This window comes from Ammospiza caudacuta, chromosome 15, assembly GCF_027887145.1.
Source record: "Ammospiza caudacuta isolate bAmmCau1 chromosome 15, bAmmCau1.pri, whole genome shotgun sequence".
Lineage (NCBI taxonomy): Eukaryota > Metazoa > Chordata > Aves > Passeriformes > Passerellidae > Ammospiza > Ammospiza caudacuta.
Genome location: NC_080607.1, coordinates 12709204 through 12737088, shown reverse-complemented (window position 1 = coordinate 12737088; position 27885 = coordinate 12709204). Strand labels below are relative to the sequence as shown.

General features: G+C 60.8%; 3 protein-coding genes across 4 annotated transcripts; 2 read left to right on the top strand and 1 right to left on the bottom strand.

Moving 5' to 3' along the window:
- The first annotated feature begins 396 nt into the window (after positions 1 to 396).
- FKBP1A (FKBP prolyl isomerase 1A) lies at positions 397 to 9375 on the top strand. Its single transcript, XM_058814697.1, has 5 exons — positions 397 to 532; positions 639 to 686; positions 6402 to 6514; positions 7194 to 7346; positions 8344 to 9375. The coding sequence occupies exons 1-4, from the start codon at positions 397 to 399 to the stop codon at positions 7320 to 7322; spliced, it is 426 nt and encodes a 141-aa protein (XP_058670680.1). The 3' UTR covers positions 7323 to 7346; positions 8344 to 9375.
- A 2825-nt stretch (positions 9376 to 12200) lies between these two features.
- Positions 12201 to 14561, top strand: SDCBP2 (syndecan binding protein 2). 2 transcript variants are annotated; one of them, XM_058814694.1, is made up of 8 exons: positions 12201 to 12254; positions 12374 to 12451; positions 12729 to 12830; positions 12990 to 13151; positions 13389 to 13564; positions 13744 to 13915; positions 14022 to 14113; positions 14197 to 14561. In XM_058814694.1, the coding sequence occupies exons 1-8, from the start codon at positions 12201 to 12203 to the stop codon at positions 14249 to 14251; spliced, it is 891 nt and encodes a 296-aa protein (XP_058670677.1). In that variant the 3' UTR covers positions 14252 to 14561. The 2 variants fall into 2 exon arrangements, with proteins under 2 accessions (XP_058670677.1, XP_058670676.1); XM_058814693.1 differs by having other exon boundaries at positions 12374 to 12493; positions 12696 to 12830.
- Positions 14510 to 27885, bottom strand: SNPH (syntaphilin). Its single transcript, XM_058814687.1, is given in 8 exon segments — positions 14510 to 17058; positions 17904 to 18053; positions 19517 to 19717; positions 20150 to 20537; positions 27193 to 27250; positions 27661 to 27713; positions 27716 to 27812; positions 27814 to 27885. Coding segments are annotated over 8 exon segments (2157 nt in total). The 3' UTR covers positions 14510 to 15920.

Here is a 27885-nt window from a genome sequence, read left to right as displayed (position 1 = left end):
GCCTAGAGTGATGGAGTCACCGTCCCTGGAGGTGTTCAAGGAAAGGCTGGACACGGCGCTCAGTGCCCTGCTATAGCTGCCATAGTGGTGTTGGGTCAGAGGTTGGAATCGCTGATCTCAGAGGCCCTTTCCACCCTCACTCACTCTTTGGTGGGCAGGCATGAGGGACCCTCCGGGCGCGGCTGTGCGGGCTGGAAATGGCGATACGGGGGCGAAGCGCGCAGGGCCCCGCGCCCGGAGGGTCCCTCATGGCGGGGCCCGCGTTCCCCCGGCAACCGCGCGGTGCCGAGATGGCGGCGGGGCGGGGGGGCGGAAGATGGCGGCGGCCAGGGCGGCTCCGCCGGGCGGGATCTATGGAAGGTCGGGCGGGATCTATGGAAGTGACGGGCGGGCTCTATGGCGGTGACCGCCGCGACTGCGCACACGCGGCCCCTCCTCCGTCGGGCTGCGGGCGCTGCGGGTGCGAGTGGCACCGGCACCGGCACCGGCACCGGCATGGGCGTGCATGTGGAGACCATCGCCCCCGGCGACGGTGAGCCGCGGCGAGCCCGCTCCCTCCTACCCCTTCTCCCTGCCCTCCCCGCGGCTCCCGGTGCGGGTCCCGGTGCCGCGGGGTGATGGCGCGTGTCTCCCCGCAGGGCGGACGTTCCCCAAGCGCGGCCAGACCTGCGTGGTGCACTACACGGGTGAGTGCAGGGCGAGCCCGGGAGCGGAGGGGCGGGAGGGTCGCACCGGCCCGGACACCGGGGGAGCGGGGCCTGCCGGTCCCCCCGCCCCCGGCTGCCTGCAGGGACCCCGAGCGCGGCGGCTCGCATGGGCCGCGGCGCTCCGTGGGGAGGAGGGGGGTCCGGGCCGCCTCGGGGGCCTTTCCCGGGGGGCGCGGATGAGCCCCCGGCGGGGGATGGAGGTCCTGTCGGCGCCCCGTGGCCGTGGGGAGGCCCCGTTGTCCCCATCTTTCCCGCAGCCTTTTCAATGGAGGGGCCTTACCCACGCGTATCCAGCCTTCTTTATGGGGGTGCACCGGGGAACGACCCAGAGGGGAGCCGGGGCGCAGGCAGGGGCACCCCGGGTGGAGCCCCGGGGGTCCCAGGGCAGCCGGGACCCTTGGGCTGTGGGGCGGCCCTTAAGGGCTCCACGAGTGACCCCCCGGGAGCTTTGGGGTCTGCTTCTTCAGAGCGGGGTCTTTCCTGCCGCAGCTCCCTGCAGGAATGCAATCCCCCGCCCCAGTCCTGCCCCAGTCCCTTCTCCCTTGTGGGGTGACACCAGGGGTACCCGTGGGGCCACCCCAGACTCGCATCCTTGGGTTTTTTGGGGGGACCCCGGTGCGGGTAACCAGGCCGCTGTTGAGTGGTCGGGGTAGTGCTTTGATGAGGGGCTGCCCCAAAGCCAGCGAGGGTCATGTCCTCCAGCAGCCTTCTGTGAGCCGGGGAGGTAAAGAAACCAATCTTTGGACCCCAAAAATGCTTTGGGGATCACGCTGGGGGCTCTTGTCCCCCTGGGCTGCCTTTTGTACAGCGTTGGCTCAACGGCGTGGTGAAAACGAGTTAATGACTCATTTGTGACTGTTTTTGCTAATAACCAATTCCCCTTCCCGCCCCAGCGCTTTTCCGCCTCCCCTTGCTCCCTTTGGGGGGCTGGGGTTGCCCCTCTCTGCAGAACGGGGCCCGGCCTGCTGGGAGGGCTCGGCGGGCATCCAGCCCATCTGCTGCTCCTCCATCTCCCCTGTCCTTCCCTTTCCCTCGTCAGCAGGGAGAGGAAGCAGCTTGGTCTGCCCGGCCACCCCGTTTCCTCCGCCGGTGGAAGAACAAAGAGAGGCTGGCAGGCAGTCAAGTGGCTCCCGGTGGGCCAGTCCTGCTGCCTGCCAGCCCTTCCGACTCCCAACCCTCCGGCTCCCTGCGCCGGCTCTCCCCTCCTGCGGCGCTGCTGGAGCTTGGCTGCTCTCCCCAGCCCTGTCCCCCACCCCGGCAGAGCTGTTTGGGGGTCACTAGCATCCTGTCCCCACATCATGGCTCTTCAGGCAAAGTGCTACGTGGTGACTTGCTCACAACGGACCCTCCCCAGCAGCAGTGATGTGCTGCGCCTGGGAGACATTCTCTAATTTCCTTTATTTTGTTTTTTTTGTTGTTGTTATTGTCTCCATTTGTCCTTTATCCCCACCCCCGTTCCGTCTGCAGGCAGCTCCTGCCCCCCCGCCTCGGCAGGCAGCAGGAATCAAACACCTCCAGGCCCTGATGCCATTTCCCTGCGTCGGCAGCGCAGTTCCTGCAGCCGGCTCTGCCAGAGACAGGAGCGGGGCTTGGCTCATGGGAAACCTCACAAACCTTTGATTCCCATCCCGGTTGCAGCATTCCCGATCCCATAGCAGCATCAGGGATGGTGGCAGAGTGCAGTGCTGGAGGTGCCGAACTCCAGGACTCCTTCCAGAGCCTGCCTTGGCTCCGTCCCCAGCTGCCCTTTGCTCCAGTGCTGGGGAGATCCAGGCTGTGGTGTGCAGGAGGCAGCTCTCCCTGTGCTGGGCTATGGATGCACACTGGTTTGGGTAAAAACCATTTGGGAAAAAAAACAGTGATCCAAGGGGAGGGATTATGGGGAGCCAGCTTGGTCAGCCAGCAGCTGGTGCTGCTTCTGCCTTAGTCCAGGCTCCTGCTCCATGGGGCATGGCCGGGCTGAGAGCATCCCAGAATGGACAGACAGCCCTGGTGCAGGAGGGCAGTGCAGAGGAAAGAGGTGGAGAGAAGAGCAACCTCCTTTGAGATGCCAGTTGCTTATGCTGGGGTTGCAGAGATGGAAATGTAAAGGGGGAGCTGGTGAAATTGAACCTTTTCCCCCTCCTTCCTTCCAGATCTTGGGTCTTTTTGTGGCAAGCTTGTGCCACAGAGTGTCCAAAAGAGCCTTTGATGTGAAATCTGCTACATGGGGCTCTTAAAGGGACTAAATGAAGTTCCCTGATGCGCCCAGCGTGTTCAGCACACTTTGCTTGCAGTAACTGGCGTGGAATGGAACAGAGGGTGTGGACTGGAGCCAACAGAGCTAAGCCCCCCTGAGTCAGAGCAGGGAGCAGAGTGGGGCTGCTGTGCAGTTGGGGGTCCTGCAGTGCTGGTGCCAGGGGGACCGGCTGTGTGGGGGGACTGTGGGCACCCCACTGCACTTCAGGAGGGGAAATGGGGGGCTGTAGTCATTCTGGGGAGTGCCAGGACAGGAACAAGTCTGACACAGAATGGCCAAATGGCTTTGCCTGAGTGGCATGGGGGGGTCTCTGAGGGAGTTGGGCTTGGAGCAGAGATGAATACTGGAGGAACCTGCCTTTCTCTGGCTGGATAGCATTGAGGGGACTGCTGTCCTCCCATTGAGCCTGTGCACAGTCCTTGGGGCAGTGGTGCTCCCCTGGCTGCTCTGGGTGCTGCCCTCGATGCTCTCACACTGCTCAGCAAACATCCTGTGGTGAGGAGGTGTTTCCTCCCCAGCGTGCGACTGCCAGTCCATGGGTTGTGGCATCTGTGGGAGCTCAGTGACATCTCCTGAACCTCCTTCCCTGCCTGTGCTGGAGTCCTCTGTCTTGCCAGGCCTCAAGAATGTTGGCCAGAGCCCTCTCCCCATCCACCTGTGGGTGATAATGGGGTGGGCTTGAGTGATGGCAAGTGCTGGTGGAGGCAGGATTGAACCTCATCCAGGCATCCCTGCCCTGAGCAGGGGTTTGGAGCATGCTGGGTATTCCAGGGCATCTGGGAAGGGTTTTCCATCCTGTCCCAGCTGGAGCAGCGGTGCCTGCCCCACTGCTCTGGTGTCTTCCTGCCTCTCCTTGGTGTCTGGCTCTGTGCCAGAGCCCCTGGGCAATGGCCGTGCCAGGGATCAGCACCGAGAGGGGATGGAGGGGGTGCGGGTGGGGCTCCCCCACAGAACCCGACCCGGCAGGTTTGTGCCAGGGCTGACTGTGCCTGCTCCAGCAGCGCTCCGCGCCGCCTCTGCCCGCCCAGGGGGCCCCGAGCCAAGGCGCACGTTGCAGCCGGCGTCTCCCAGCTCCTGCCTGCCAAGTGTGCCAGAGACCTGGCAGGGCCACGCTGCCCCACTGGGGCTGTGCTCCAGAGCCCCCACTCCATCCCATGGCTGAGCTGTAGGGCTCTCTGTTCTTCCTCACTGTGATTCCCTGAGACCCCTTGGGGTCTGTATAGACCAGCTGGGATCTCCGGGGGCTCAGATGGAAGCTAGGGCTGTGGGTCTCCATAATCCACTCGTGTGAGCTCTGCCCTTCTTGCAGGACTGGGGGTGGCAAGGACGGAGCCCTGTAAGGGGCTTGGATAAGCTGGGATGTGCCAGGGGCTGTCTGCTGCTCCTGGGCTCTGCAGGGGTAACTGCTTTTGCCCGAGGATGCTTTTCCTCCATAATAGCTTTAAGATCTCATTATCTCCTTGCTCAGGGATGGCAGGGAGGAGGAAATGGTTGCTCATACTTGTTCAGGGCTGGAGAAGTCTCCCAGGAGGCTTGTGGGCAGATGAAGTGCCTGAGATGAGGATGCAGTCTCCGAAGGATTGGAGCCTCTTTGTTTTCCCCTCTGGCATGATGGGGGAGCTTGGCCAGGCTCCCACATATGACCTTCTCCATCCTGGTTTGGGAGAGCTGAGTGATCGATCCCTCAGGCTGCTGCAACCAGCATAGTTCATCAATCCCTCTCTTCTGCAGCCAGGGAGCTGGCAGCTCTGAAACACTTCCTGGGGCTGCACTGGGACAGGTGAACTTGGCAGTGGAGTCAGGTAGTGCCATCCACTCCTGTGCAAGGCTGGCAGCATCTCCTGCACTGCTGCTGATGCCTCTGGACATCGAATGGGATGCACTTCTGCAGGCTGCAGATGCCCTGGGAGCATCCCAGTAGTCCGTGCTTGCTGTGACAAGCAGGGGGTTGTGCTGTGTGGCCCCTGGGGTTTTTCCTTGGTGGATGTGCAGGGAGAAGGGTGGCACAGGGCTGTCCTCTCTGTCCCACCTCGGCCCAGTGCTGCCCTGGAGGGCTGGGAGCCGGGGTCAGCTGGGGCCGCAGGCAGGCAGCGCTGCTGGTGCCAGCCAGCATGGGCTGCCCTGTCCCTGCTGCCAGGCGGGAGCGAGGAGCAGTGCCAGGCAGGCTGGAAGCAGGTTCAGCAACAAGAGGTTTATCCTGGAAGGAGGAAATGAGAGAACTCCAGATTTACTATTCCAAAGTCCAGGGCTGCAGCATGACCAGCTGAGCTGACGCTCGACACACTGGACAAGGGATTTTTGCTGTCTGTTAAATTAAAAACTTAATTCTGCTCCCTGGGAGGAGCCCACAGGTCTTGGTGCTTGTTGCCCCTGCAAAAGAGATGTATTTTTTCCCATTCCCTTCTTTGCATTCAACATTCCCCATCCCTGTGTGCCATTCCCTCTGGTCACTGTGCAAGCAGGGGCTGAGCTCCCCCATCCCATCTTTTTCACAGACACATTTTCCCTTGCACACATGCCCTGGCAAAAGGAAGTCAATCTACCTGGTGCCATCCTGAGGAAGTTTGGTTTTTCAAGACTGTAGAGCAGTTTCCAGTCAGGATAGCAGGATTTTCTGGCTGTTTTGGGAAGTGAAGTGTTATGGAAGAGAGTTTAATTGTGCTCTTATCACACAGGGTTTATTGTACAGGGCACTGGCTGTGTTAATGTAGAGCTGGAGCTGCCTTAGAGGAGTTGACTGGTGGAGTTACTGCTCCTATAAGGCAGTGCCAGCTCCAAGATTCCCCAAGAAGGTCAGGCAGGGAGCAAGGGAGGGGAGGAAATTCCTCCTTAGCTCATGTTGGGGAGTTATATTTAGCTCTGGGGATATCAGCCTGGCTCAGCCCGTGCTGGGGAATTAGGGCTGCCCCAGGCACTTGGTGCTGCCTCTCCCCATCGTCATTCCCGGGTCCAGGAGGGATTTGGCTTAGATCAGCTGGGCACAGGCAGGGCTGGAGGCCAATCACAGCCTCCAGATGGGGCACTGGAGTGTCATCAGAGTTTTGGGTGCCTGAAGATAGAAGCCTGGTGAGTGAGAGGTGTGTTTGCTGGTGGGATGGGAAGCACAAGGTCGGATCCTGCTGCCTCATGATAAATGACTGTTGGTTGTCCTGCAAGATGGACAAGATTTTCTTCCCCCATCCGTTTGTTCCCGTCGGTCCTTGCTCCTGACCCAGAGGAGCACTTCTCTTTGGGCTGAAGCAGTTAAGTGTCATCCTTCCCTGTCCCAGGATGGGTGATGCCACAGGGGTTTCCCCTCCTGTACAGGTGTTTCCCAGGGAAAAGGAGGACAAGCTGAGACACATCTTTGACTCAGAGCCACGTGCCTGTCACCTGCTCGGGCTGCCAGGTCACAACATCTCACACTGGCGTGCGTGGCTCTGTCCCTGTATCACCATCTCCCTCTGTCTCCCCAGGTATGCTGGAGGATGGGAAGAAGTTTGATTCCTCCCGCGACAGGAACAAGCCATTCAAGTTTGTGATGGGCAAGCAGGAGGTGATCCGTGGCTGGGAGGAAGGCGTCGCTCAGGTGCCTGGAGCTCCTCTGCCTCGCGCTCCCCGTGCCGGAGCCACGGCGTGGGCAGCACTCAGTGTGCTTGCAGCTCGTTCCCTCTTGTATTATTTCTTTATTTTATTCCCCTGTTCCACCCCCTCAGCGCTGGGAGGTGTGGGTGTGAATATCACCTTCTGCATTGCCACCTGCCAGCTGGCAGCAATGGAGCCGGGCCAGGCCCCAGCAACACCTACGGCACGCCGGTGACTCAGCGCTGACATTTCTGCTCTGCAGGAGCACGGCGGGAGCGCTCAGGCCTCCCGGGCTCCAGAGCCCACGCACAGGGAGGGCTGGTGGGCACAGCACAGCTCCAGGCTGTGATCCCACGCTGTGGGCACAGCACAGCTTCAGCTCTGCCCGTGTGACACTGCTCGCTCTGTGCCGTGCTGGCAGCACAAGGGTGCTGGTGGCTGGAGGGAATTTCCTGGCATTCCCTGCCTTCCCTCATGTAAAGGACATCTCAAGCCTTGTTCCTTTTCCAGCCCATGCTGCCTGCCTTTTCCCTCTGACATTCTTCCTGTTCCTCTCCTTTGAGTCTGTACTCTTGCCCAGTGTAGGGAAAGCAGTGGGGACAGGTGTGTGTGTCCCTCCTCTGTCACTCCCCTGGCAGTTGTGCCCATCTCCTGACGTCCCTGTCTTTCTGTCCCTGCCCCAGATGAGCGTTGGTCAGCGGGCAAAGATGACCATCTCCCCAGATTATGCCTATGGCTCCACTGGGCACCCAGGGATCATCCCACCGAACGCCACTCTAATTTTTGACGTGGAGCTCATGAAATTGGAATGACCCATCCCAGCACCCTGTCCTCGGGTAAGGAGGGGCAGCTTCTGTCAGGGACTGTGTGCATTGAGGACAGCTCAAGGGCCCTGTGTTTGATCTTGGGGCAGTGTGGGGAGGTGGGATGGAGGCAAGGGGGGAGTGGGGAGCCATGGGGAATATGAGGAGGACAGGGCACATCTCTGGCTGTGGGTAGAAGTTGCTCTTGGGAGTCTGGTGAGCTGGGGTTCTGATCACTACAGTGCTACATGCAAAGTTCCCAGCCTGGCAGAGCAGGTTCACGTTGGTTCTTTGTGTCTTGGGTTCTGAGTGTTGTTGCACCAAGGGGGCTCAGTTGCCGCACTTCCTCCTGCCTCTCAGGCTGCCAGGGCATGGGGCTGATGGTGTGGGCAGGAGGGAATGACTGTGACCCAGGGGTTGGAGCACTTCTGCTGTGGAGACAGGCTGAGAGCTGGAGCTGCTCAGCCTGGAGTGGAGAAGGCTCTGGGGAAACCTTGGAGCACCTTCCAGAGCCTAAAGGGGCTCCAAAAGAGCTGGAGAGGGACTTTGCACAAGGGCCTGAAGTGACAAGGCAAGGCAGAACAGCTTCACACTGACAGAGGGCAAGGGTACATTAGATACTATTACATATTAGGGAGAAATTCTTCCCTGTGTGGCTGGAGGAGCCCTGGCACTGGCTGTCCAGAGAAATTACAGCTGCCCCATCCCTGGAAGTGTCCAAGGCCAGGCTGCATGGGGCTTGGAACAACTAGACTAGTGGACTGTGCCTACCTGTGCCAGGAGGCTGAAACAAGATGGGTCTTTAAGGTCCCTTCCAACCCAGCCCGTTCTGTGATCCTGTGGGGCTCTGCCCTGGGGTGTGGGGTCCCCACGGTGTGGGCAGGGTGGGGCTGTGCTCCCCTCTGTGATCAAGGCTTGGCTGCTGCTCTGAGGGCCCGGTGTGGTTTGTGTGGAGGCTGCTGTGCCCTGGCACATTCCCTCCCTGTCCAGCAGGCAACTCTGTCACACTGCCTCTCCTCTCTCCACACAGGTTTGGCACATGGAGGAATCCAGAATCTCAGCTTCAAGAAGAGTGCACATGACTTTGTACGGAGCTTTTCCTGATAGTCCACTACACTCATTGTATAACCTTACACATTGATTGAATGCCTTTGGTCACTAAGCTTTGCGTCTGACTCTTCCTCCTTGTATCGTGTTTTTATGTCTTTTTAAACTATACACCGTAAACCTCAACTCTTTTTGGGTCAAGTTCTTAATCTTATTTTTGTTCCAGGTGTAGACTTCATTTTCCCAGTAGCACGCAGATGGGCTGACCTTAGATAGGAGTCATTTGAACAAAAGGAATCCTGTTAGTTACTTGTTTTGGTGCAGATTTATGGTGTTTCCAAACCAGAAATTGCTGCTGCTGCAAAAGCCATAGCAGAGTGAGGTTGTTGAGGCTGAAGGGATGCAGAGAGCAAGGTAGCACTAGGATTGTTTATAGGAATTCTGCCTGGAGTGGGACAGCGAGGGAGCCTGGCCTTTCCCTGCTCCCTGGGGAGCATCACTGCAGGCCTTGTGGGTTTGCTCTGGTAAAGGAGGGCTGCCCTGCCCCTGCTTCACCCTGCCATCTCATGGTGGGCCTGCTTTCCCCTCCAGACCACTTTTGGATTTAGGGAGTTGGGTTTCCACCAGAGCTCCACCACACCCTGAAAATCCCATAGCATGGAGCTTTCTTTAAAGAAAAAGGAAAACTGGACAAAGGGAAGGTGCTGTCTGCAGGGGAGGTGGCGGGGGCTCAACTCAACAGAAACGCCTCTGTCCTCCTCCTTCCCCATGAAAAGGAACCATCAGCCCCCTGCTGTCCCTGCTCTGAGCACACCTGCCCATTCTCTCCTGCCACCTGATGCTGGTCATCGCTGCTTGCCTGGTCTCACAGGACGCATAGCTGTCCCCTGTGCCCCTCCCTCTGCCCTGCCCGGTCCCTTGGTAACAGAAATTCCCAGCAGTCACTTCCTTCTCCGCCGCACAAAGGTATCCAGTTTATTATCGCAATAAAAACGCTTTATGCTGGCTTTTCTCAGCCCTGTGTCCTGAGGTTCTTCCCTCTCTCGTCTGTCGCTCAGCACAGCAGGGGCTGGGCTGGGCTCAGGGGGTGCTGTGTGGGGTGCTCTGGGCTTGTGGGGTACAGTGCCAGGCTCACACGGTGCTTTGGGTGCTGTCCCAGGGTCGCAGGGTGCTGTGCCAGGCTCACATGGTGCTTTGGGTGCTGTCCCAGGCTCACAGCGTGCTGTGCCAGGCTCATGGGGTGCTTTGGGTGCTGTGCCAGGCTCACAGGGTGCTTTGGGTGCTGTGTCAGGGTCGCAGGGTGCTGTGCCAGGCTCAGGCGGTGCTGTGCCAGGGTTGTGTTGCTGTGCCTTGGTGTCAGGCTCAGGTGCTGGGGAGCACAATAGGGCGCCTGGGGCTCCTATGCTCTGTGGGGAGGTGATGGTGGCCTGCTGGAATTTGCATAATTAATTGCCTCACCATAACCTATTCAGCATTGCCCTCACGGCCTCATGCCCTTGTGGCTGTGACTCAACCTGGACTGGATAGATGGGTGCATGTTCCCATGGTCCTTGCAGCTCCAGGGAAGCCTTTCCTTGCACCTTTCTGGATTTATTTCAGTGCTTTTTGGAAGCTGGACATGGCACCTGGGACACAGCACATCACCTGCTTTGGCCTTTGCTGTTGCCCTGTGGGTGTTGTGTGTGTAGGACCTGCTCAGGCACCACTGTGGGCCAGTGCCTGGTTCCTCTGTTGACAACCTTTGATCAGTGTGCCACAACTGATAACACAGCCACGATCAATAACAGCCTGTCCCAGCTGCCAAGCAGTTTGTGTGTAATGTGTCCTGGAGGGAGCAGTGGCCCTGGGGCAGGAGCAGCTCAGCCATTGGGATCCATCCAGGAGCACTGGTGCCTGCACAGGGCCCTGCAGGAATGAGCACTGCGCTTAACTGCGGCTCAGTTAAGCAGAACAGGAGCTTGTGGGGCGCCAGCACCCTGCTCTGTCCTTTGCTGTGGCCGTTTCTGGCTGGAAGCTTGAGGCCAGTTTGTGTTTCTCTTCCTGCAAAGCTTTTTGCTTTAATTATTAACCAATGCCAGGCAGTGCCATGGCTTCTGGCTGGGGCTAAGCCAGGGCAGGGGGGAGGCTGAGGGAAGCCCCCTACCCTTGGGCCCTCAGCCCCTGCACAGCTCCTGAAGCGTCCATGGGTGCAGGTGGGGTGTGAGTCCCCACAGCTGTGGTTTTGTGGGGATGAGGGTTTAGGAGATGAACAGACTCTAGGAAACAATCCTCCCTGTCTGTGCAGGACTCTCCCTGCCGCTGGCACTGTTCTTGTCCTGGGCTGGTCAAGGCAGCTGGGCACGATCCAGCTAAAAATAACAGCAGTAAATAAAACACTTCCTCCTGGCCTGGCACGCTGGAGCGGAGGCACAGGGAGCTGGGACGTGCCTGGCTGCGGCTCCACAGCGGGACTGACCCTGTGCCAGGGAGCTCTGGGCTGGTGCCACCAGGTCCAGGCCTGCCTGAGTGCCCTCAGCACCCCTGGGGACACGGTGGCCCATGGCACCCTCAATGCTGACAGCAGAATGTCACTGCTGGAGGCTGGATCCCCAGGTGACATGGTGATGGCCCACGGCAGCAGGATGCCACGGGCACCCCAGCTGAGCTCTGTGCTGGCTCAGTTTCTCCACCTGCAGCATGGGACTCCCACGGCTGGCACGTGTCCCAGGTGACGTGGGGAAGGGTGTGGGACACGGGATCGTGGGCACGGCCGCGTCAGCCCCACGCGCCAGGGCAGAGAGGTGTCAGCAGGAGCCACCACCCACGCAGGGGATCACAGAGGGGACCCCTGCACCCCCAGTAGGGCCTGGGGAGCCCAGGAAGGATAATGGGGGAGGGGTCCCAGTTGGGGGGCCCAGCCACGTGCTGGGGGTGGCAGGAGAGAGGATGCAGTGGGGCAGTGGGACACCATGGGGGGGTACAGTCCCATCCCTGCTCCCCCAGGATGCCCAAACCTACAGAAAGTCATCCTGTCCCTAATCCAATCCCTGTCTCTAATCCAATCCCTGTCCCACCCCTGCAGCACATGGGCTCTGCGCATTGTTGCCTTCATCCTCTTCTTCCTCTTCCTCACCTGTGCCCTACCTAGCGGGGGTGCAATCAGCTGAGGCTGTCTGGCCCCTCCCTGGGCTGGGCCTGGCTATAAAACCCAGGGGCCAGGCAGAGGGTGTCACAAGGATCTGGGAGCTGTTGGCAAGTGAGTTCAGGGTGCCAGGGCTGGACTTGGGGGGTTTTGTCTGTTGGATGTGGCTGCTATCCCCGGGCTGGAGGTGGGATCCTGCCTGGTTCCCACAGGGCTCAGAGCTGGGTCTGGATTTGGCCTCTACACAATGAGTTTTGGATTATGCTTTTTGGGGCACAAGATGCCATAGAGTAGGTCTGGGGGGCACAGCCTGGGGCACAACATGAGGTGCAGAGGGGGGTGCTGGTGTGAACGAGGGCTGTTCCCATGGGACATCCCACTGCTGTGTCTGGGTGATGCTGGAATGCCCCAGCTGGACATGGGGAGCAGAGGGGTCTGATGAGGGGCAAAGGGGCCATTCCCGTGGGATATCCCCCTCCCCTGTGTGGGTGGTGTTGGGATGGCTCTGTGGGGCAGGCGGACATGGGGAGCAGGAGCTGCCATCCATGTCCCAGCCACCAGGAAGTGATGGTGACCCTGGTGACATAGCCCTGAGTCACACTGGAGACTGCAGGTGACAGACAGCCCATGTCCGGTACACGGGCTGGGAGGGATGGTTGGAGAGAGGCAGCCCAGTCCTTGAACTGCCCCATCCCTGTCCCCAGACAGCAGCAGCCGCGATGGCAACACTCTACCCCTCCCTGGAGGACATGAAGGGCCACCAGGTCCTGCAGGTCAGTGCCAGCTCAGCAGTGTTACAGGGGTGAGCAGACCCCCATGGGGCCCTGTGGGGTCTCACCTCAGAGGGTCCCCAGGCTGGGGACACAGCACTGAGCATGCTGTCTCTTGGCAGGCACAGGCAGCAGCTGGGGTGAGGACCCCTGCCACCACAGTGGCCACAGAGAAGCCAAAGCTCACCTCTGCCACCACAGTGTCCACAGAGAAGCCAAAGCTCACCTCGGGCACTGGTAAGGTGGGACATGATCAGCTCACCATGTGCAGGGGCTCTCTGGGTGGGCAATGATGCTCAGTGGGGGGGGGGGGGCTCAGCTGAGACCCTCCCACAGCTCAGTGCATGGGTTATGGATGGGATTTGGGGGTCTCTTTTTGCTGGCCCACGGTCCCAGGGGGCTCCTAGGGTGGAGGGGGCCATGACTGTGGGTTGGGGGCCCCAGGAACTGAGACCACCCTTGGTATGTCCCTCAGAGCCTCCTGTGCTGTACCCCAACCTGGCCGAGCTGGAGAACTACATGGGGCTGGCGCTCTCCAGCGAGGAGATCCAGAAGAACCTGGGCACGGAGGACAGCACCGTAGGTGTCTGGGCTGGCAGCTCCCTGCCCCTTGTGGCTCCCCGTGCCTGAACGGGGCTCCCTTGTGTTCCTCATCCTGCCCGAGAAGGGATGCACCCCTCCCGAAGGGGGGCTGAGGTGTCCCCCTGTCCCCACTGACCCGCAGCTCCCCCCCAGCAGGCGCTGACCCCCGTGGGGCCCTCCCCAGGCCAGCTGGTGGCTCCCCTGAGCGGGAACAGCGCGGGGCTCCGGCGGGCAGAGATCAAACCGGGCGTGCGGGAGATCCACCTGTGCAAGGACGAGCGCGGCAAGACGGGGCTGCAGCTCAAGAACGTCGACCAGGTGAGGGGCTGGGCTGGCACGGGGCTGGGCATGGCACGGGGCTGTGTCATGGCATAAGCATGACAGTAGAGCACAGCGTGACGTGGCAGTGTATCACAGCCATTGTGTGTGGCATTAAATGTCACAGCGTGCCACAGCACAGCAGGGTGCAGATGGCACGGCATGGCATACCATGGTGCACGGCACGGCCACTGGTCCCTGTGCCAGCCCTGTGCCACCACTCCACTGTGTCCCCAGGGCATCTTCGTGCAGCTGGTGAAGGCCAACTCGCCAGCAGCGCTGGTGGGGCTGCGCTTTGGGGACCAGGTGCTGCAGATCGATGGCAAGAACTGCGCGGGCTGGAGCAGTGACAAGGCACAGCGCGCCCTGAAGAAGGCCAACCCTGAAAAAATCGTCATGGTGGTGAGGGACAGGTGAGTCCTGGTGGCACCGGTGGTGGTGGCATTGTCATGGTGGTGAGGGTGAGGGACAGGTGAGTCCTGGTGACACTGGTGGGGGTGGCATCGTCATGGTGGTGAGGGACAGGTGAGTCCTGGTGGCACCGGTGGTGGTGGCAGTGCCGGTGGCAGCACTGACGGTGCTCCCCCCGCAGGCCGTTCCAGCGCACCGTGACCGTGCACAAGGACAGCACCGGCCACGTCGGCATCGTGGTGAAGAAAGGGAAGATTGTGTCGCTGGCCAAGGACAGCTCGGCCGCCCGCAACGGGCTCCTCACCCACCACTGCATCTGCGAGGTGAACGGCCAGAACGTCATCGGCATGAAGGTGGGGCTGTGCCCTGGGGTGCAGAATGTGGCCAGAGAACCCAGGAGGGAGGGGGATACTGAGCAAAGCTGGGCACCCCATGGACCCCCCTCTCTCTCTCCTGCAGGATAAGCAGCTCATGGAGGTGCTGGCAGGGGCTGGGAACGTGGTGACACTGACCATCATCCCCACTGTGATCTACGAGCACATGGTCAAACGGTGAGAATGTGGGGCTGCAGGGACCCCCACACCCCACAGGGAACCCCGGGCTCCCCCCATTGACCTCCCTTCCCTCTGCTCAGGCTCTCATCAGGGCTGGTGAAGTCATCCATGGACCACTCCATCCCTGACCTGTGACACCATCGCTGCTGTTCCGGGAGCTGATGCTGGAAGCCCGGCTGAGAGGACCCCACAGCACCTCCAAAGGAGCTATTCTGGCACAAAACCCCTTATCCTGTCAGAGTCTGGTGGCTGCTGGGTGGTTCCTCCTCTCCTCAGCAAGGATGGGGCAGCTGTCCTGTACTAGGGTCCCACTGTCCCCGTTTCCCTGCTTGGGCCACCCCCTCAGGGCAGATGCCAAGGGCTGGCTCCAGCCGAAGCAGACACAGACCCAGCGACATTTATTACATCCACCACAGACAGCGAGTACAGGACAGGGGAAACAAGAAGAGGGGGGTTACAGCTTTTTCAGTTCTGTATTTAAAAAATATATTATATAGATTTGTCTTTCAAATATAGTCGTTACATTTATTTCTTGGCAAAGCTTTGGATAGCCTAACAGACGTGTACACAGATCCACAAATACATTGCACGAGAGGCGAATATCCCAGCTCCACTTACATCTGCCCTGGTGGACACTGCTGGTCCCCAGATCCTTCCCCCAGCACCTGGTGCTGTGCTGGTGGCAGAGCTGCTGTCCCCACTGCCCCCCAGCACGGGCAGAGCGGGCAGAAGGGGGATGCAGGGGAGTGTGGGGCACGCAGGATGGGGCACGTGCCCCTCTGGGGACCGCTGGACACCGGCGTGTGGAGCGTCACCGGCTGCCAGGGCACCCACGGGTGGCACCCACGGGTGGGGAGTGGGCCTGGGTCGGGGTTGGGGGGAAACACTGTTAGTTCAAGTCACGAAGAAACCACAGACATTCGTGGGGTGGGAGTGCGGCACGCCCGGGGGAGCCCCAAGTCCCGCGCCCCAACAGCCCCGCTGAGCAATCCTTGCTGTCTTTGTGTTTCAACAACAACAAAAAAAAAGGCATTTTTTTTCCCGGAGGCCGCCAGCAAAGCGGGGGTTTGGGCGGGCCGGGGCGGCAAAGGGCTTGGCTCTGCCTGCACGGCACTGCCCGCACCCCAGCGAAGGCATCCGAGCTCCAGCAGGCGGTGGGATCACCGGCATCACGGCGGACAGCACTGCAGGAGCCCCCGGTCCCGCTGCCCGGCAGCCAGAGTCCCAACAGCCGGGCTTCAGTCTGTACCCCAAAAAAAGTGAATATAGTGCAAAGCAAAGGGAGGGAGAGCCCACGGCTTCCTCGGGGGGCTCCGTGCGTGATCTGCAGCCCAGTTCCATCCCAGTGTGGGGAGGCATCCGGAGCTGATCCCTGCGTGTGGACAGGAACCCCCATCCCCCTGCCGACAGACAGACACCGCACCTGCAGCCAGGAGCCGCCGCATCCCCAGCGCTCCACGCTGCCAGCGGCTCCTCGCCATCCCCCGCCCGTGGCACGGCCGGCCAGGGGACAACCCGGCGACAAATAAAGAGCAAGTGCGATGGAAGGAGAGCCCCCCTGGCGGGTGCAGCCCCAGAGCCCCCGCAGCCACAGGCACAGGCAGGGGTGTCCATCGGCGGGGGTGACGCTGGGTGCCCCTCTTCCAACAATGGTTCTTTCCCTCCTCCAGGAGCTGGGGGGGAGGCAGCAGCACACCTCGATGCACCCACAGACCCCTCGGCCCCTTCCCACCCGCCCGTGCCACGCCGGGGCTTTACAATCAGCAGTCGGGTCCGTGGGGGCGGGCGGAGGGCGCCGGAGGGGTCAGGGCTGGGCAGCGCCGCCGGGGCCGGGGCTGGCAACGGGGCGACAGCCCATCCTGCGGATGGAGTGCAGGGCGACGGTGCAGCAGCCCCGCAGCAGCGAGCTGATGTTGTAGATGGGCTGGCCCTGCCGCCGCTGCGAGCGGCACAGCCAGGCCACCGTGGGCACCGCCGGCACCACCACCGCCAGCAGATCCACGATGAAGTGGCGGCTCCAGTAGCTCTTGGAAGGGTTGGTCTCGCAGCCGGTCACCTCCATCAGCTCCTCCTCCGCCACGCAGGCGATGGCCACCGAGGGGCTGGCGCTGGGGGGCTGCCGCACCGCCGGGTTGCAGGGGACGCCCCCCTCAGCACTGGCAGCCGCCGCCGCGGCGTCGGGCTCGGCCACCGTCAGGTCCGTGGTCCCGCTGGGGTTGGCGAGCTCGGGCACGGGCATCGTGTCTTCCATTTCAGAGACCCAGGCGGACGTGGGGCTGCCCAAGCTGCAAGCCTGGGACTTCATCACCTTCTCTAGGATGGTGTCCAGGTCGGGCTGGCAGGGCACGAAGTCCGTCTGGATGGCCCGCTCCTGCATGCAGCTGGCCTGCACGCCCGCCTCCGCGCTGCTCCGCAGTCCCAGCACCTTCTCGTAGGTGTTGCTGGGGGGCAGGCGGGTGCCGGGCTCACCCCCCACCTCCAGCGGGTCCGTGTGGCCCGGAGCCTCCTCCATGCCCACGAAGCCGCTGTCGGCACCCTCGTCCAGCGAGATGGTCTGCGAGCCGCCCACGTTGCGGTCCCCGGCTCCCTGGTCGCTCAGCTTGGTGTAGGTGGAGCTGCGAGTGAGGGATCGCGCTGGGGACCCCCCGGCCGACTCGCCGGCGCCCTCGTCCTTCAGCGCCCCGTTCTGTGCCACCTCCATGCTGTGCAGCAGCGTCTCCAGCTTCTTGTTCTGGATGTTAATGTCCACAAAATACTTCTGGAGGCCTTTGTCCTTCTCCAGTAGGTTGTTCTTCACGGTGTCGATGACCTGCTTCAGCTGCTTGATCTCCTTGCGAGCCTCTTTGAGCGCCAGCTGGGCCTCCACGCGGTGGCACTCCTCCTCGATCCAGTCCTCCTGCATCCGCGACAGCTGCGTCTTCAGGTCCTCGATCTCAGCATCCCTGCGGAGACGGGAGGGCAGCACCGCGGCGCTGAGGGGGCTGCGGGGACAGCCCTGTCCTCTGTGCCCAGCGCTGGGCTGCACCCAGATCCCCCAGTGACACTCCCAGCTGGGAACAAGGGATGGATCCAGTGCTTTAGGGACCCTCAGCAGTGAGGCTCAGGGAGCCTCTGAGTGATGCTCAGGGAGCCTCAGGAGCATTGTACAGGGACCCCCAGGAGTGATGCTTAGGGACCCTCAGGAGTGACACTCAGGCACCCCAAGGATGGATGCTTAGGGACCTCAGGAGTGATATTTGGGGACTTTTAGGATTTATGCTCAGGAACCCTCAGGACTGATGCTCAGGGCCCCCTGGCAGCACTGTTTGGAGCAGAGGGAGCTCAGGGAGCCCTGCAAGTGATGCTCAGCCTTGTCCCCAGAGGCTGCAGTGCCCAGGTCCCCTGAGGGCTGCGTGGGGGTGGGCAGGTGCCCCGGGCAGGCGCGTGGCAGCTGGCACGGCGGCGGGGCCGTGCCTAAGCCTGAGAGGAGCAGATGGGGATTAGCCACCCTCTGACGCTGAAATTCAGCAAAAGCATGGCAGGGACTTAAACAGGGTGAGGGAAGAACACAGCCACTGCAGGTGGGGCTCCCCAGTCCCCAGATCTGCAGCTCCCAGGTGGGACAGGCTCCAGTGCCAGATCCCACATGCCAGCAGTGCCATGGTACAGCTGTGCCCTCAATCCTTTGGCACGAGCATGAGGACAAGGTGCCATGCTGGGAACTGAGAACCCAGAAGGAGCAGTCCCAGACAGGAGCTGCCACGGTGGGTGGCAATGGCTGCTGCTGGCTCCCTTCCCATGAGCTCACCTGTCCTGCAGCCGCTCCTGGGTGTCCTTCAGGCGAGCCTTGAGGTGCCGGATGCAGACCTCTTTCTGCTGCAGGGGCGTCAGGTACTGCTCCGGTGTCGGCGGCTTTATCCCATGGTTGTCACTGCACAGGTTGTACTTGGACGAGCGCCTGCAGGGACACAGATGTCACCCACTGCCAGTGCCAGGGTCAGCACAGGCTTGACCCAGGGGTTCTAAGGCTGGCTCTTGGGGTGCAGCTGCATAATACACCCCAAAGGAGCTCTGAGAGCAGGAGGAGCAGGGTGAGTGCATGAGGGTGCTGTGCCCTGGTCAGAGGGGCAGGGTGGGTGTCCTGTGTGCTGTGCCCCTGGCAGGAGGGTGGGTGCAGCTCCTGGACACACCAGTGCTGCTGTCAGGTGCTGAGTGCTCTGTGGTGCTGGGGACTTTGCTGGGCCATGAGCAGAACCAGGGCCACCAAGATCTCTGTGTGCCCAGAGAAACCTTCCTGGAAACAACTGATGTGGATGGAGACCCCAGGGTGGGATGGGCCCCACCAGAGATGGAGGCACAAGATGGGGAATGGAAGGGTTTGGGATGGAGCAGGTCTGGAGATAGTGGCTGTCCTGCCATGGGGAGCAAACCAGGGAATCCAGCATCTGCTCTGGGCTGGGCCAGCAGCACATCTGGACCCTCCTTATGCCACCACTGGCACTGGGGCAGATGAAGTGACATCTCTGGGCCAAAGCCTGGGACAGTGCAGAGAACAGGGGCTGGCCAGGGCTCCATGGCCAAGCTGGGAGGCACGTGGGGAGATGGGAGCTGCACAAGTGGCTCTGGCATGGCAGTGAGGGGACAAACTCCTTATGAATGGAAAGGAGGCGTCCCAAAGCCCCCCTGCATGGTGTCCATCAGCCCAGCAGCCTTTAGCCATGTCCAGAAGCATTGTGTGAGAAGCATCCATGCCTTGGAATGCCCCATGGCAGCGGGAGGGCCACTGCCCCTGGCTGCAGCACACATGGCACCTGCTCACCATTCACCCTCGGGCCCCTCAGATCCTCCCAGAACGATTCCACCTCTGGGGGCTGGCAGGGGACAGGCAGGTGATGAGCAGGGCACCACGGGCGGCTGTGCCTGCAGGGCTGGGGCTGGTGCTCAGTGCTGGCTGTTTGTGCCCCGAACACACGCAGAGCTCCAGGAGGTCACCAGCTCTTGCCAAACCTTTGCCGGGCAGCACAGGGGGATGGAAGCGAAGCTCTTGCCCTCGTGCCTTTGGCCTGGAAGGATCCGGGCGCTCCCTGGAATGCGGGAGCGGTGGGAGGGAGCGTGCAGCGTGCAAGCCACAGGCACAGCAGGACGGAGGGAGAGGACGGGGGAGCCCTGGGTGGCAGGCGGGGGGGACAGGGAGGGAGACGACACGACAACGGCGGTGGAGAGGTTTGCAGGAGGAGGGTGGTGAGGGTCTGTGGAGACACACCAGCAGCAGCTCCGGCAGCTCCGGCTCCCCCGGCCACCAAGCGCTCAGCCTCCTGCAGCGGCCCCTGCGCTCCTGTCCCCGCTGGCACCGGCACCGGGACTGCTCCCCCTGCCCGGGGGCACCCAGCAGCCGCCCTGGGGCCACGGGTGATGGGTTACCTTGGGGTGGGGCTGCTGTCGCTGCCCTTGCAGGAGCCAGAATTGCTGCTGCTGCTCAGCGAGGAGGTGCCGTAGGTGTCCCTCCCGGGGGGCGAGGGGCGCCTGGAGGCAGGGAGAAGAGGCTGTGTCTCAGGCCGAGTGGCTGAGGGCGCTGAAGACTTAAAGAAGGAGGCAAAGCCACTCCGTCCATAAACCCCGCGACTGCCAACCACCACACCGAGAACACACAAGACAAAAGGACAAAACAAACAGCAGGGATCAAAATCGCACGGACATGGTGACGGGCACAAAGGCGGGGCTGGGGGGGATGTCCTCCACCCGCTCCCCCTTCCCTGGCCTGGCAGCCCATGGATGCTGGCACAGCATCCTTATACCGTGAGGACCTTGGGAGCCCCTGGGATCCCCTTGGGTGCCCCATAAGAGTCCCCTGGGAGCAGTCCCAGCATAGCTCCAGCCACATCTGCCAGAGCATCACCTCGACGTGGGCAGCTCTGCCTGTTCTCCCTGCCCACGCTGAGCCTGCACCTCCATTTGGGCAGTCCAGGTCACGGAGACATTGGCAGGGGAACAAATGCCTTTTCCCTTTTTCTCACTTTACCAGCTCAAGGAGACATTTTCCAAGGGCTAACATACCTCCCAGCTTCATTGCCCCAACCCAGTGCTCTCCACCACTGCCTGCCTTCGCCTGGACGGACGGAGGGGTCGGTCCTGGCCGTGGCACAGACGGACAGAGGGACAGGGCGTGCAGCACTCGGGGAGCTGCATGCACGGACAGGGAAGTGCTGTGCAGCGGGCAGTGCCATGCAAACCCCCGAAAGCTGGGCTGGGGGCTGGTGCTGCGGACTGGCAGCTGGTGGAGGAGGTGTGGGGATCGTGGGGAGCGTCTCATCCCGGCTGCAGGCGCTGGAGTCCAGTCCCGAGGCCAGAGGCTGAAGCATATTCACCTTCGTGATCCCGTGGACGCGCGTCTGCTCCCCGGCACGGACATGGCCACAGTGCCACGGCTCCTGGCCACAGGGAACTGCAGGCAAAGGCAACAGAGAGAGCAGGTGAAGGCAGGAAAATGGCCCTGATGAGATGTGGGGTGAGCCCTGGCACCAGGGTGTCACAGACATCTTTTGTGAAAAATCCTTTCTTTAGGATTTTTCTCCCTTCTGAGAAGCTGTGGCTTCAGCAACAAAATCTAAACAATGGTTATCTGCTGCTGTGGAATGCAACAGGTGGATCCGTGACTGGTCTCCTGTGGATGTTTGGATTTACTGACCACTCATGGCAGAGCTGGGTCTCGCTTTCTGCTGAGACACAGATCTTTGTTATTCATTCTTTTGCTATTCTTAGCTTAGCTAGCCTTCTGAGAACTTTTCTCTCTATTCTTTTTAGTATAGTCATAATGTAATATATATATCATAAAATAATAAATCAAGCCTTCTGAACATGAAGTCAACATTCTCGTCTCTCTCTCACCCTGAAGACCCTTGTGACCACTGTCACACCAGGGCATCAGTACAGTCCCCAAGGCCACCAGTACAGGGACAGATGAGGACAGCATGCCCTGAACATCAGGGCTGGGCTTCCCACTTCTCTCCCATAGCCCAGAAATGCCAGAATGCTGCATGCCTGTGGTCCCACCAGGATCCTGCGGGCACAGGGCAAGGTTGCCTGCCCATGGTCTGGAGCCCCTTTCTCCCCATGGGACAAGCTTCCCCCGGCTCCCAGATGCCCATCCCTGTCAGGAAGCAGGGCAATGCCACAGGGACACAGAGTGCCTGCAGTGGGGGCATTACTGGAGGCAGAGATGGTGCAAGGACTCTGACCCAGCCAGGCAGCTCTCCCTGCAGTGGGCTGGGTGCCTGCTTTTCCTTAATTAAGTGCAAATCCCCCATTCAGCAGTGAAATCAGGTGAGGAAGAACAGATCCCTGCAGGATGAAGCAGCTGCTAATCCCTAGGGAAACACAGAGCCGCCTTTCTTGTAAATAACTAGGCCAGATCCAGAGGCTTGCAGCACCTCGGGAATGAGGGAAGCATCTGCTCAGCACCCACATCCTGCCGAGCACCCCATGGCACTGCTGGGATCCCCACTGTGCTCCCAGACTGCCAGAGACCGATGGGGATCGGGGCAGCACGGGCCCCCCCATCCCCAGAGCCACTCCCAATGCCAGCATTTATCTCAGATTTTGGCAGAGCAGTGCAGGAGATGGGACCTGCCAACAGACAATCGATGGGTGACAGGAAACACTCCATGCTGCTGGCCCTGCTCCAGGGGAGTGCCAGGAGTGGGACAGCAGGGGAGGCAGCACAGGAAGGGGGGCACATCCAGCTCACCCCAGGGCAGCCCTCTACATTTGCAACCCCAGGTGATTTTTTTTCTTTTTCCAGGATACCTCAAAACCCACCCTGGCCAGCCCAGGTTTCTCCTCTGCCTAGGATTTGCTGCTCCCTGACCCCCAAACCAGGGCATCAAAAATCCCAGAGCACTGGTGCTGTGAAGTCCCAAGCCCCAGCAGGCACAGTGCCCCATGCAGAGGGGTGCCAGCACCCCTGGGACACTGCAAGAAGGATTTGGGGATCCCACTTTGGATGGATTTGCCTGGAGATGACCTGGGCTGGGGAAGGCAGTGTTCTGTCCTGCTGGATCACTGCTCCCAGTGGGCAGCAAGCTCTGCTACTGCAGCAGCGTGAATCAGCATCCACAGAGAGCTGAGCACGGCCTCAGGCTGGCAGGAGCATCCTCCAGGATTGTCTGTCACCTCCAGCAGGGATTTAGGGAGATTTAGGAGGGTTCATTCCTCACCCTCTCCCTGCAGCCCAGTGGTATCTGGTATAATGCCAGGGGTGCCCATCATCAGCTCAGCTGGACCTGGATCTTCCCCTCCCACGTCAAGGTCACCCTCGGGGCACACTGCTCTGTGCAGGGGTCCCTCTGTGCCCCAGCAAGTGCCAGCACTGCAGATGGCATGTGTGTGTCCAGCAATGGGGCAGTGAGTGCACCCCACAGCACACCCCAGGCCCTGCTGCCACCATCACAGCCTGACATGGCTCTGTGGGGACACCTGGGTTTGCCCTCATGCCTGGGGACCTCATTTCCTTCTCCTCCCACTGCTGCAGACTTGCCTGGTGCCCACACCAAGGCTTGATGCCTCCCACAGCACCCAGGGTGTCTGGAATTTACTCTGTGATAATAAATTGTCATTATTCCCAAAGGATCAATGGGCCACTCCAGTGTCCCCAGGAGCCTCACTGTGCCCAGGGGCTGCCCAGGACAGGCAGGGTGGGCAGATTCAGCACCAAAGCTGAGCACACACCTTCCCATGTGGGATGTGGCTATTTAAGGCAGAGGAAATCACAGATCTGCACTCAGAATTACCTCCAGGACGAGTAATTGCAGCACCAATGGAGCCCCACCAGGAAAGTGAGGGGAAATCCAGGATTAACCCTGGTCCATGGGTGGCATCCCTGCCCCTAGCAGGGGGTTAAAAACACAGAAGAGTTTGGGTTGGAAGGGACCTTGAAGCTCATCTCATTCCAACCCTCTGCCATGGGCAGGGACACCTTCACTATCCCAGGTTGCTCCAAGCCCTGTCCAACCTGGCCTTGGACATTCCCAAGGATGGGGCATCCACAGCTTCTCTGGGCAGCCTGTGCCAGGGCCTCACCATCCTCACAGGGAAGAATTTCTTCCTAATATCCCATCTGACTGCCCTCTAGCAGTGGGAAGCCATTCCCTTGTCCTGGCACTCCGTGTCCTTGTCCCAAGTCTCCTTCCAGCTCTCTTGGAACCCCTTTAGGTAATGGAAGAGGCTCTTAAGGTCTCATCAGAGCTCCACCAGCTCTCTCAGCCTGTCTCCACATTAGGGGTGTCAGGGCAATCCATGGACCAAGACCAAGGTGACCTGGGGGGCACTGGCTTGTCTCCATCCTGGGGGAGCTGTGGGGCCCAGCTCAGCACAGCACCCCTGGCAATGCCACCATGGGCCAGGGTCTGACACCCCAGCTTACACCAAACCCAGAGATTCTCCTGCAAACCACCTGCCTGTGCTCCAGCACCCTGCAAATCCCCCAAAATGCAGCCTGAGGGCTGAGCAGGGTGGGCACTGCCCATTGCAAAGACCAGCGTGCTGCTGGTGCTGCTGACAGCAAAACTCCCTGTAGGGCTCCAGCACGTGTGGAGCAGAAGGGCAGAGCTTTTACAAACAACAGCACAAACCAGGGTTTGTTCCATGCAGTGGAATCTGCCTGGAGAATTCCTGACAAATAAAAGCAATGGGCCTTGGTAAGGAAACAGCTGGAGCTGCAGCATGAGAGTGGATCCCCCACAGAGGGCTGGGATGCAGAATCGGGACAAGTCCCCCACACTGCCACTGTCCTGGGGGGTGACACTCATCTTCTGGTGGCTCCCCAGCTCCTGCTGAACTGCTGATCACGCTGTGACAGTGATGGATGGCAGAGCAGGGACAGAGTGGGGCTCAGCCTGGTGTCCCACAGGAAGATTTCCCTGGCTCAGCTGGATCACTGCCCCACAGAGATGCTTCTTCACCTCAAATCCTGCAACTTCCCCACTCCTTTCTAGATCCCCTGGCTGTGCCAGTAATGGACAAACCAGGCTGGGCAGGTATGGCCCTTCCTAGATGCTTCTCACATGGGAAACAGGGACACAGGACCTCTGGAGAGATCCTCATCATGGTCCAGTGAAGCCTCCGATGGTTCCTCAGCTTGTTCCTCTGAGGGTTTCATGGCTGCAGGCTCAAGAGTTGTTCCCATCAGCTTCCAAAGCTCAGCTTCTGTGGGATTCAGAGGGATCCAGCTGCTGCCAGCTCACCCCATGCCCACAGGGCACAGGGAGGTGTGACAGCCTGCAGCTCACTGCCAGTGTCAGCCCTCAGCACAACACTGCTGTGCCAGCAGCTGCCACATTTCCCTGGATTTCTCGCTCACTGCTTCCTTTGTCGAGGCTCCCATCATGCTGCCTGCTGCTGGATTCCTGTGTTTCCCTTGGCACATCCTGGGTGAGGAATCTTTTGCAATGGTGGCACTGAGCCCAAATGTCTGAGAGCAGCTTCACCCACTGGGAGAGAATCGTGGTGTCCCCATGGGTCCCCTGCACCATCTTCAGCCTCCCAGGGTGAGCAAGATTGAAAGCAGAGGGAACACAGAGAGGGAAAGCACAGCTTTGTTTTTCCAGGGGACAAAAAGGGCTCCCAAGCACCTACCCTGCCTTCCTGACACTGGCTCTGCTTTTCTACGCTCTAAAAATAAGCAAAGTGCTGGATGTGGCCAACAAGCAGCAGCTGATGGGGGGCAGAGCCCTTGTTCCTGGACAGTGGCGATGCCAGGGCTGCTTGCACTGGAAAAGGGACTGGGATACAGCTGGGTTGCAATGGGAAAGAGCAGGATCCAGCAGCCAGGGCTGGCAGAAGTCCTGGTGCAGGAGGGGACAGCAATGGGGCCACCAGCTGGGCAGCTGGGGGCAAACATCCATGACTGTGTCCACTCCTCCTCCTGCCATGGGGGATTTCTGGGATACAGGGATTGCTTTGCTTCTGCTCCAAGGGGATTACAAGGATGTGGCAATATCTCCAGAGGTTGGGAGCCTCTGCCCCAGTGTGGATGGGTTCATCCCAAAGCTTCACCTGGGTCCCAGGCAGAGGGAGATCATGGAATCACAGACCCATTTAGGTAGGAAAATACCTTTAATACCTTCAAATCCAACTGCTAACCCAGCACTGCCCAAGCCACTGCTAAATCCAGCTCAGGGCAGAGACAAACCCCATGGGGTGTTTATGCAACACCACCAGAAAAATCAATGTTGCTAAGAGTGGCAGTATCCCATTCCAAAAGGCAGGAGCATCTCCTTTTATTCTCCTGTTTGTTATAAAATGCTGAATTGACATCCAGAGATTACAGGAAAACAGACACCATTTGGAAAGCTCGGGTTATGCAGCTCATCACTTTTCCAGCTGACCTGGCTGCAACTCCAAACAGGGAGGTGGCAATTTCCAGCCCTCATGAGCTAAAATAAGGTGCTTGAGCAGAGGGCAAAGGCTGGGGTCTCACTGGGGACTGGAGCCAAAGGGAAATGGGAAAGGAGCTCCATGGCAAGTGCTGGAGCAGCAAGAGAGCAGGAGTGGGACACCCAGGATGCAGACCCCGCGGTCCCACCCAGGCCAGGAAGGTCAGCAGGGTGGGATGGAGGAGACATCCCACCGCACAGCCCATCCTGCAGAGGTGCTCTGGCAGGAGCCGAGCCGAGCTGTGCGAAGCACAAGGAACAGCCCACTCCTTTGAGATACAAAGGCAAAAACCTGGAAGACAAACCCAGCTTCCAGTGCACCAGCTCCGCCTCCCCTCCGAGCCTCGGCGGAAGCAGGTCTCCCCTATCCACCATCCATCCACCTTGAGCGAGGGCTGGGAATGACGGCGGTGCCGGGGGATTAGCCCTGCTCTCCACAACGCTGGAATGGCCTACTTTACCCACACACCGCATCCCCTGCCTGCCGCAGCAGGGATGGGAGCACGGGCACTGCCCCTCTGACCCCTACCCTGGCACCCCCCGACGCCAGGATCTGCATCTTGGGGCACACGGTCATAGCACAGCGTGCCTGTTGCCCAGCCAGGGTGGGAACACGGATTTTATAAACAGAACAAGCACCCAGCAGTGGGTTCTGTGCGACAGCCACAGCGCTGACCTTGTGGGGAGGAGAGAGCAGAACACCCGGCTCACCAACCCGCCGGGGTGTTCCTGTGTCCCTTGGAGACGGAGCATGAAGCCATGAAATAATAAAATGTCAACTGCAGAGCAGCCCCAGCTCCTGCAATACCCCATGGTGCCGGAGACACTTTGGGATGCTGCACAAGCAGCAAGACATGGGGCTGGTGCTTGGAGGGAGAGTCTGGTGCATGAGATGTGGGTTTGGGGTGTGCAGGGAGGGTTTGGGGTGTGCAGGGATTGGTCTGGTGCATGTGATGTGGGTCTGGTCCATGTGACATGGGGTTGGTGGATGCAGGGAGGGTCTGGTGCATGTGATGTGGGTCTGGGGTGTGCAGTGAGGGTCTGGTGCTTGCAGGGAGGGTCTGATGCGTGTGATGAGGGTCTGGTGCAATGAGATGTGGGTCTGGGGTGTGCAGGGAGGGTCTGGTGCAGGTAATGTGGGACTGGGGCATGCAGGGAGGGACTGGTGCAGGTAATGTGGGTCAGATGCATGAGATGTGGGTCTGGAGGGCGCAGTGCAGGTTTGGTGAGTGCAATGCATGGCTGGTGCTCTGTGTGGGTCTAGTGCATGTCACATGGCTGTGCAGCAGGACCGGTGGGTGTGGTGGGGGTCCAGGTGGGTTTGCAGAGCAGGTCAGGGTACATAAGATTGGGTCTGGTGAGTCAGACATGGGTGCAGTGCGTGCCAGGGGGTCCAGCGCACGCCGTGGGCTCTGGTGCAGCCGCACGGCTGTGCCGTGTGCCGCGGGGGTCTGGCACACGCAATGCGGGTGTGCTGCGGGCCCGATGCGTGACCCGCCCCGAGCCCCCTGTGCCCCGGGAACCCCCCCGCTCCCGCCCCCCGATGCGGAGCGGCGCTGGCAGCCCCGGCTGCGCCCCCCGCCTCCCCCCAGCCCGGACTGCAGCCAGAAAGGGATGAGTCACGGCGGTCCCGCACCGCGCCCCCCGCACCGCGCCCGCACCGCTCACCTGCGCGGGGCCCCGCCGATGTCGGGGGCGGCAGCGCCGGGGTGGGGGGCTCAGCGACCTGCCGGGGAAGGGAGAGAGCGGGCGGTGAGCGGCGGCGGCGGCGCGGGCCCGGCGGGGTGCCCGGTGCCCGGTGCGGTGCCCGATGCGGTGCCCCCCGCCCCACCCCGCACCCCGCGCCCTCCCCCGCCTCCATCACCTGCGCCGGCCTCCATGGGTGCGGCGGGGCGGCCGGGAGCGCTGGAGGGATGAGGGAGGGATGAGGGAGGGATGGAGGAGGGAGGGATGGCGAAGGGAGGGAGGGAAGGATGGATGGAAAAGGGAGGGAGGGAGGGATGAGCCGTGCAGCTGCGTAATTTGCTCCCTCTGCGATCTTAAAGCGACGGCGCCGCGGGTGCCTCCCCCCGCCCCCCCCGCCGGGTTTCCCCCCGTTTCTATGGCAACTGCCCTCTGTCGGAGCGGCGCAGCCGCCTCAAAAAAAGAAACCAGCCGGGTTTTGGGGTCCCTCCCCGTCTGCGAAGCCCCGCGGGCCGGGTGCGCCCTGTGCCCGGTGGCCTTGGGCTCCTCGCCCCGCGTAACCCCGGAGGAGGAGGAGGAGGAGGAGGATGAGGAGGAGGAAGGGAAGGGGGGGAGCCGGGGCGGCCCCGCGCTGCAGCCACCCGGCCCTTGGCGTCCCCACAGTATTGCAGTTTTCAT

Bases quoted from the DNA above. Each gene is read 5' to 3' on its own strand.
- FKBP1A (XM_058814697.1), top strand. From the start codon at position 397: ATGGCGGTGACCGCCGCGACTGCGCACACGCGGCCCCTCCTCCGTCGG. The intron at 533-638 runs GTGAGCCGCGGC...GTCTCCCCGCAG, and splicing joins GACCATCGCCCCCGGCGACG to GGCGGACGTTCCCCAAGCGC. The intron at 687-6,401 runs GTGAGTGCAGGG...CTGTCTCCCCAG, and splicing joins CTGCGTGGTGCACTACACGG to GTATGCTGGAGGATGGGAAG.
- SDCBP2 (XM_058814693.1), top strand. From the start codon at position 12,201: ATGGCAACACTCTACCCCTCCCTGGAGGACATGAAGGGCCACCAGGTC. The intron at 12,831-12,989 runs GTAGGTGTCTGG...CCCCCCCAGCAG, and splicing joins TGGGCACGGAGGACAGCACC to GCGCTGACCCCCGTGGGGCC. The intron at 13,916-14,021 runs GTGGGGCTGTGC...TCTCTCCTGCAG, and splicing joins AGAACGTCATCGGCATGAAG to GATAAGCAGCTCATGGAGGT.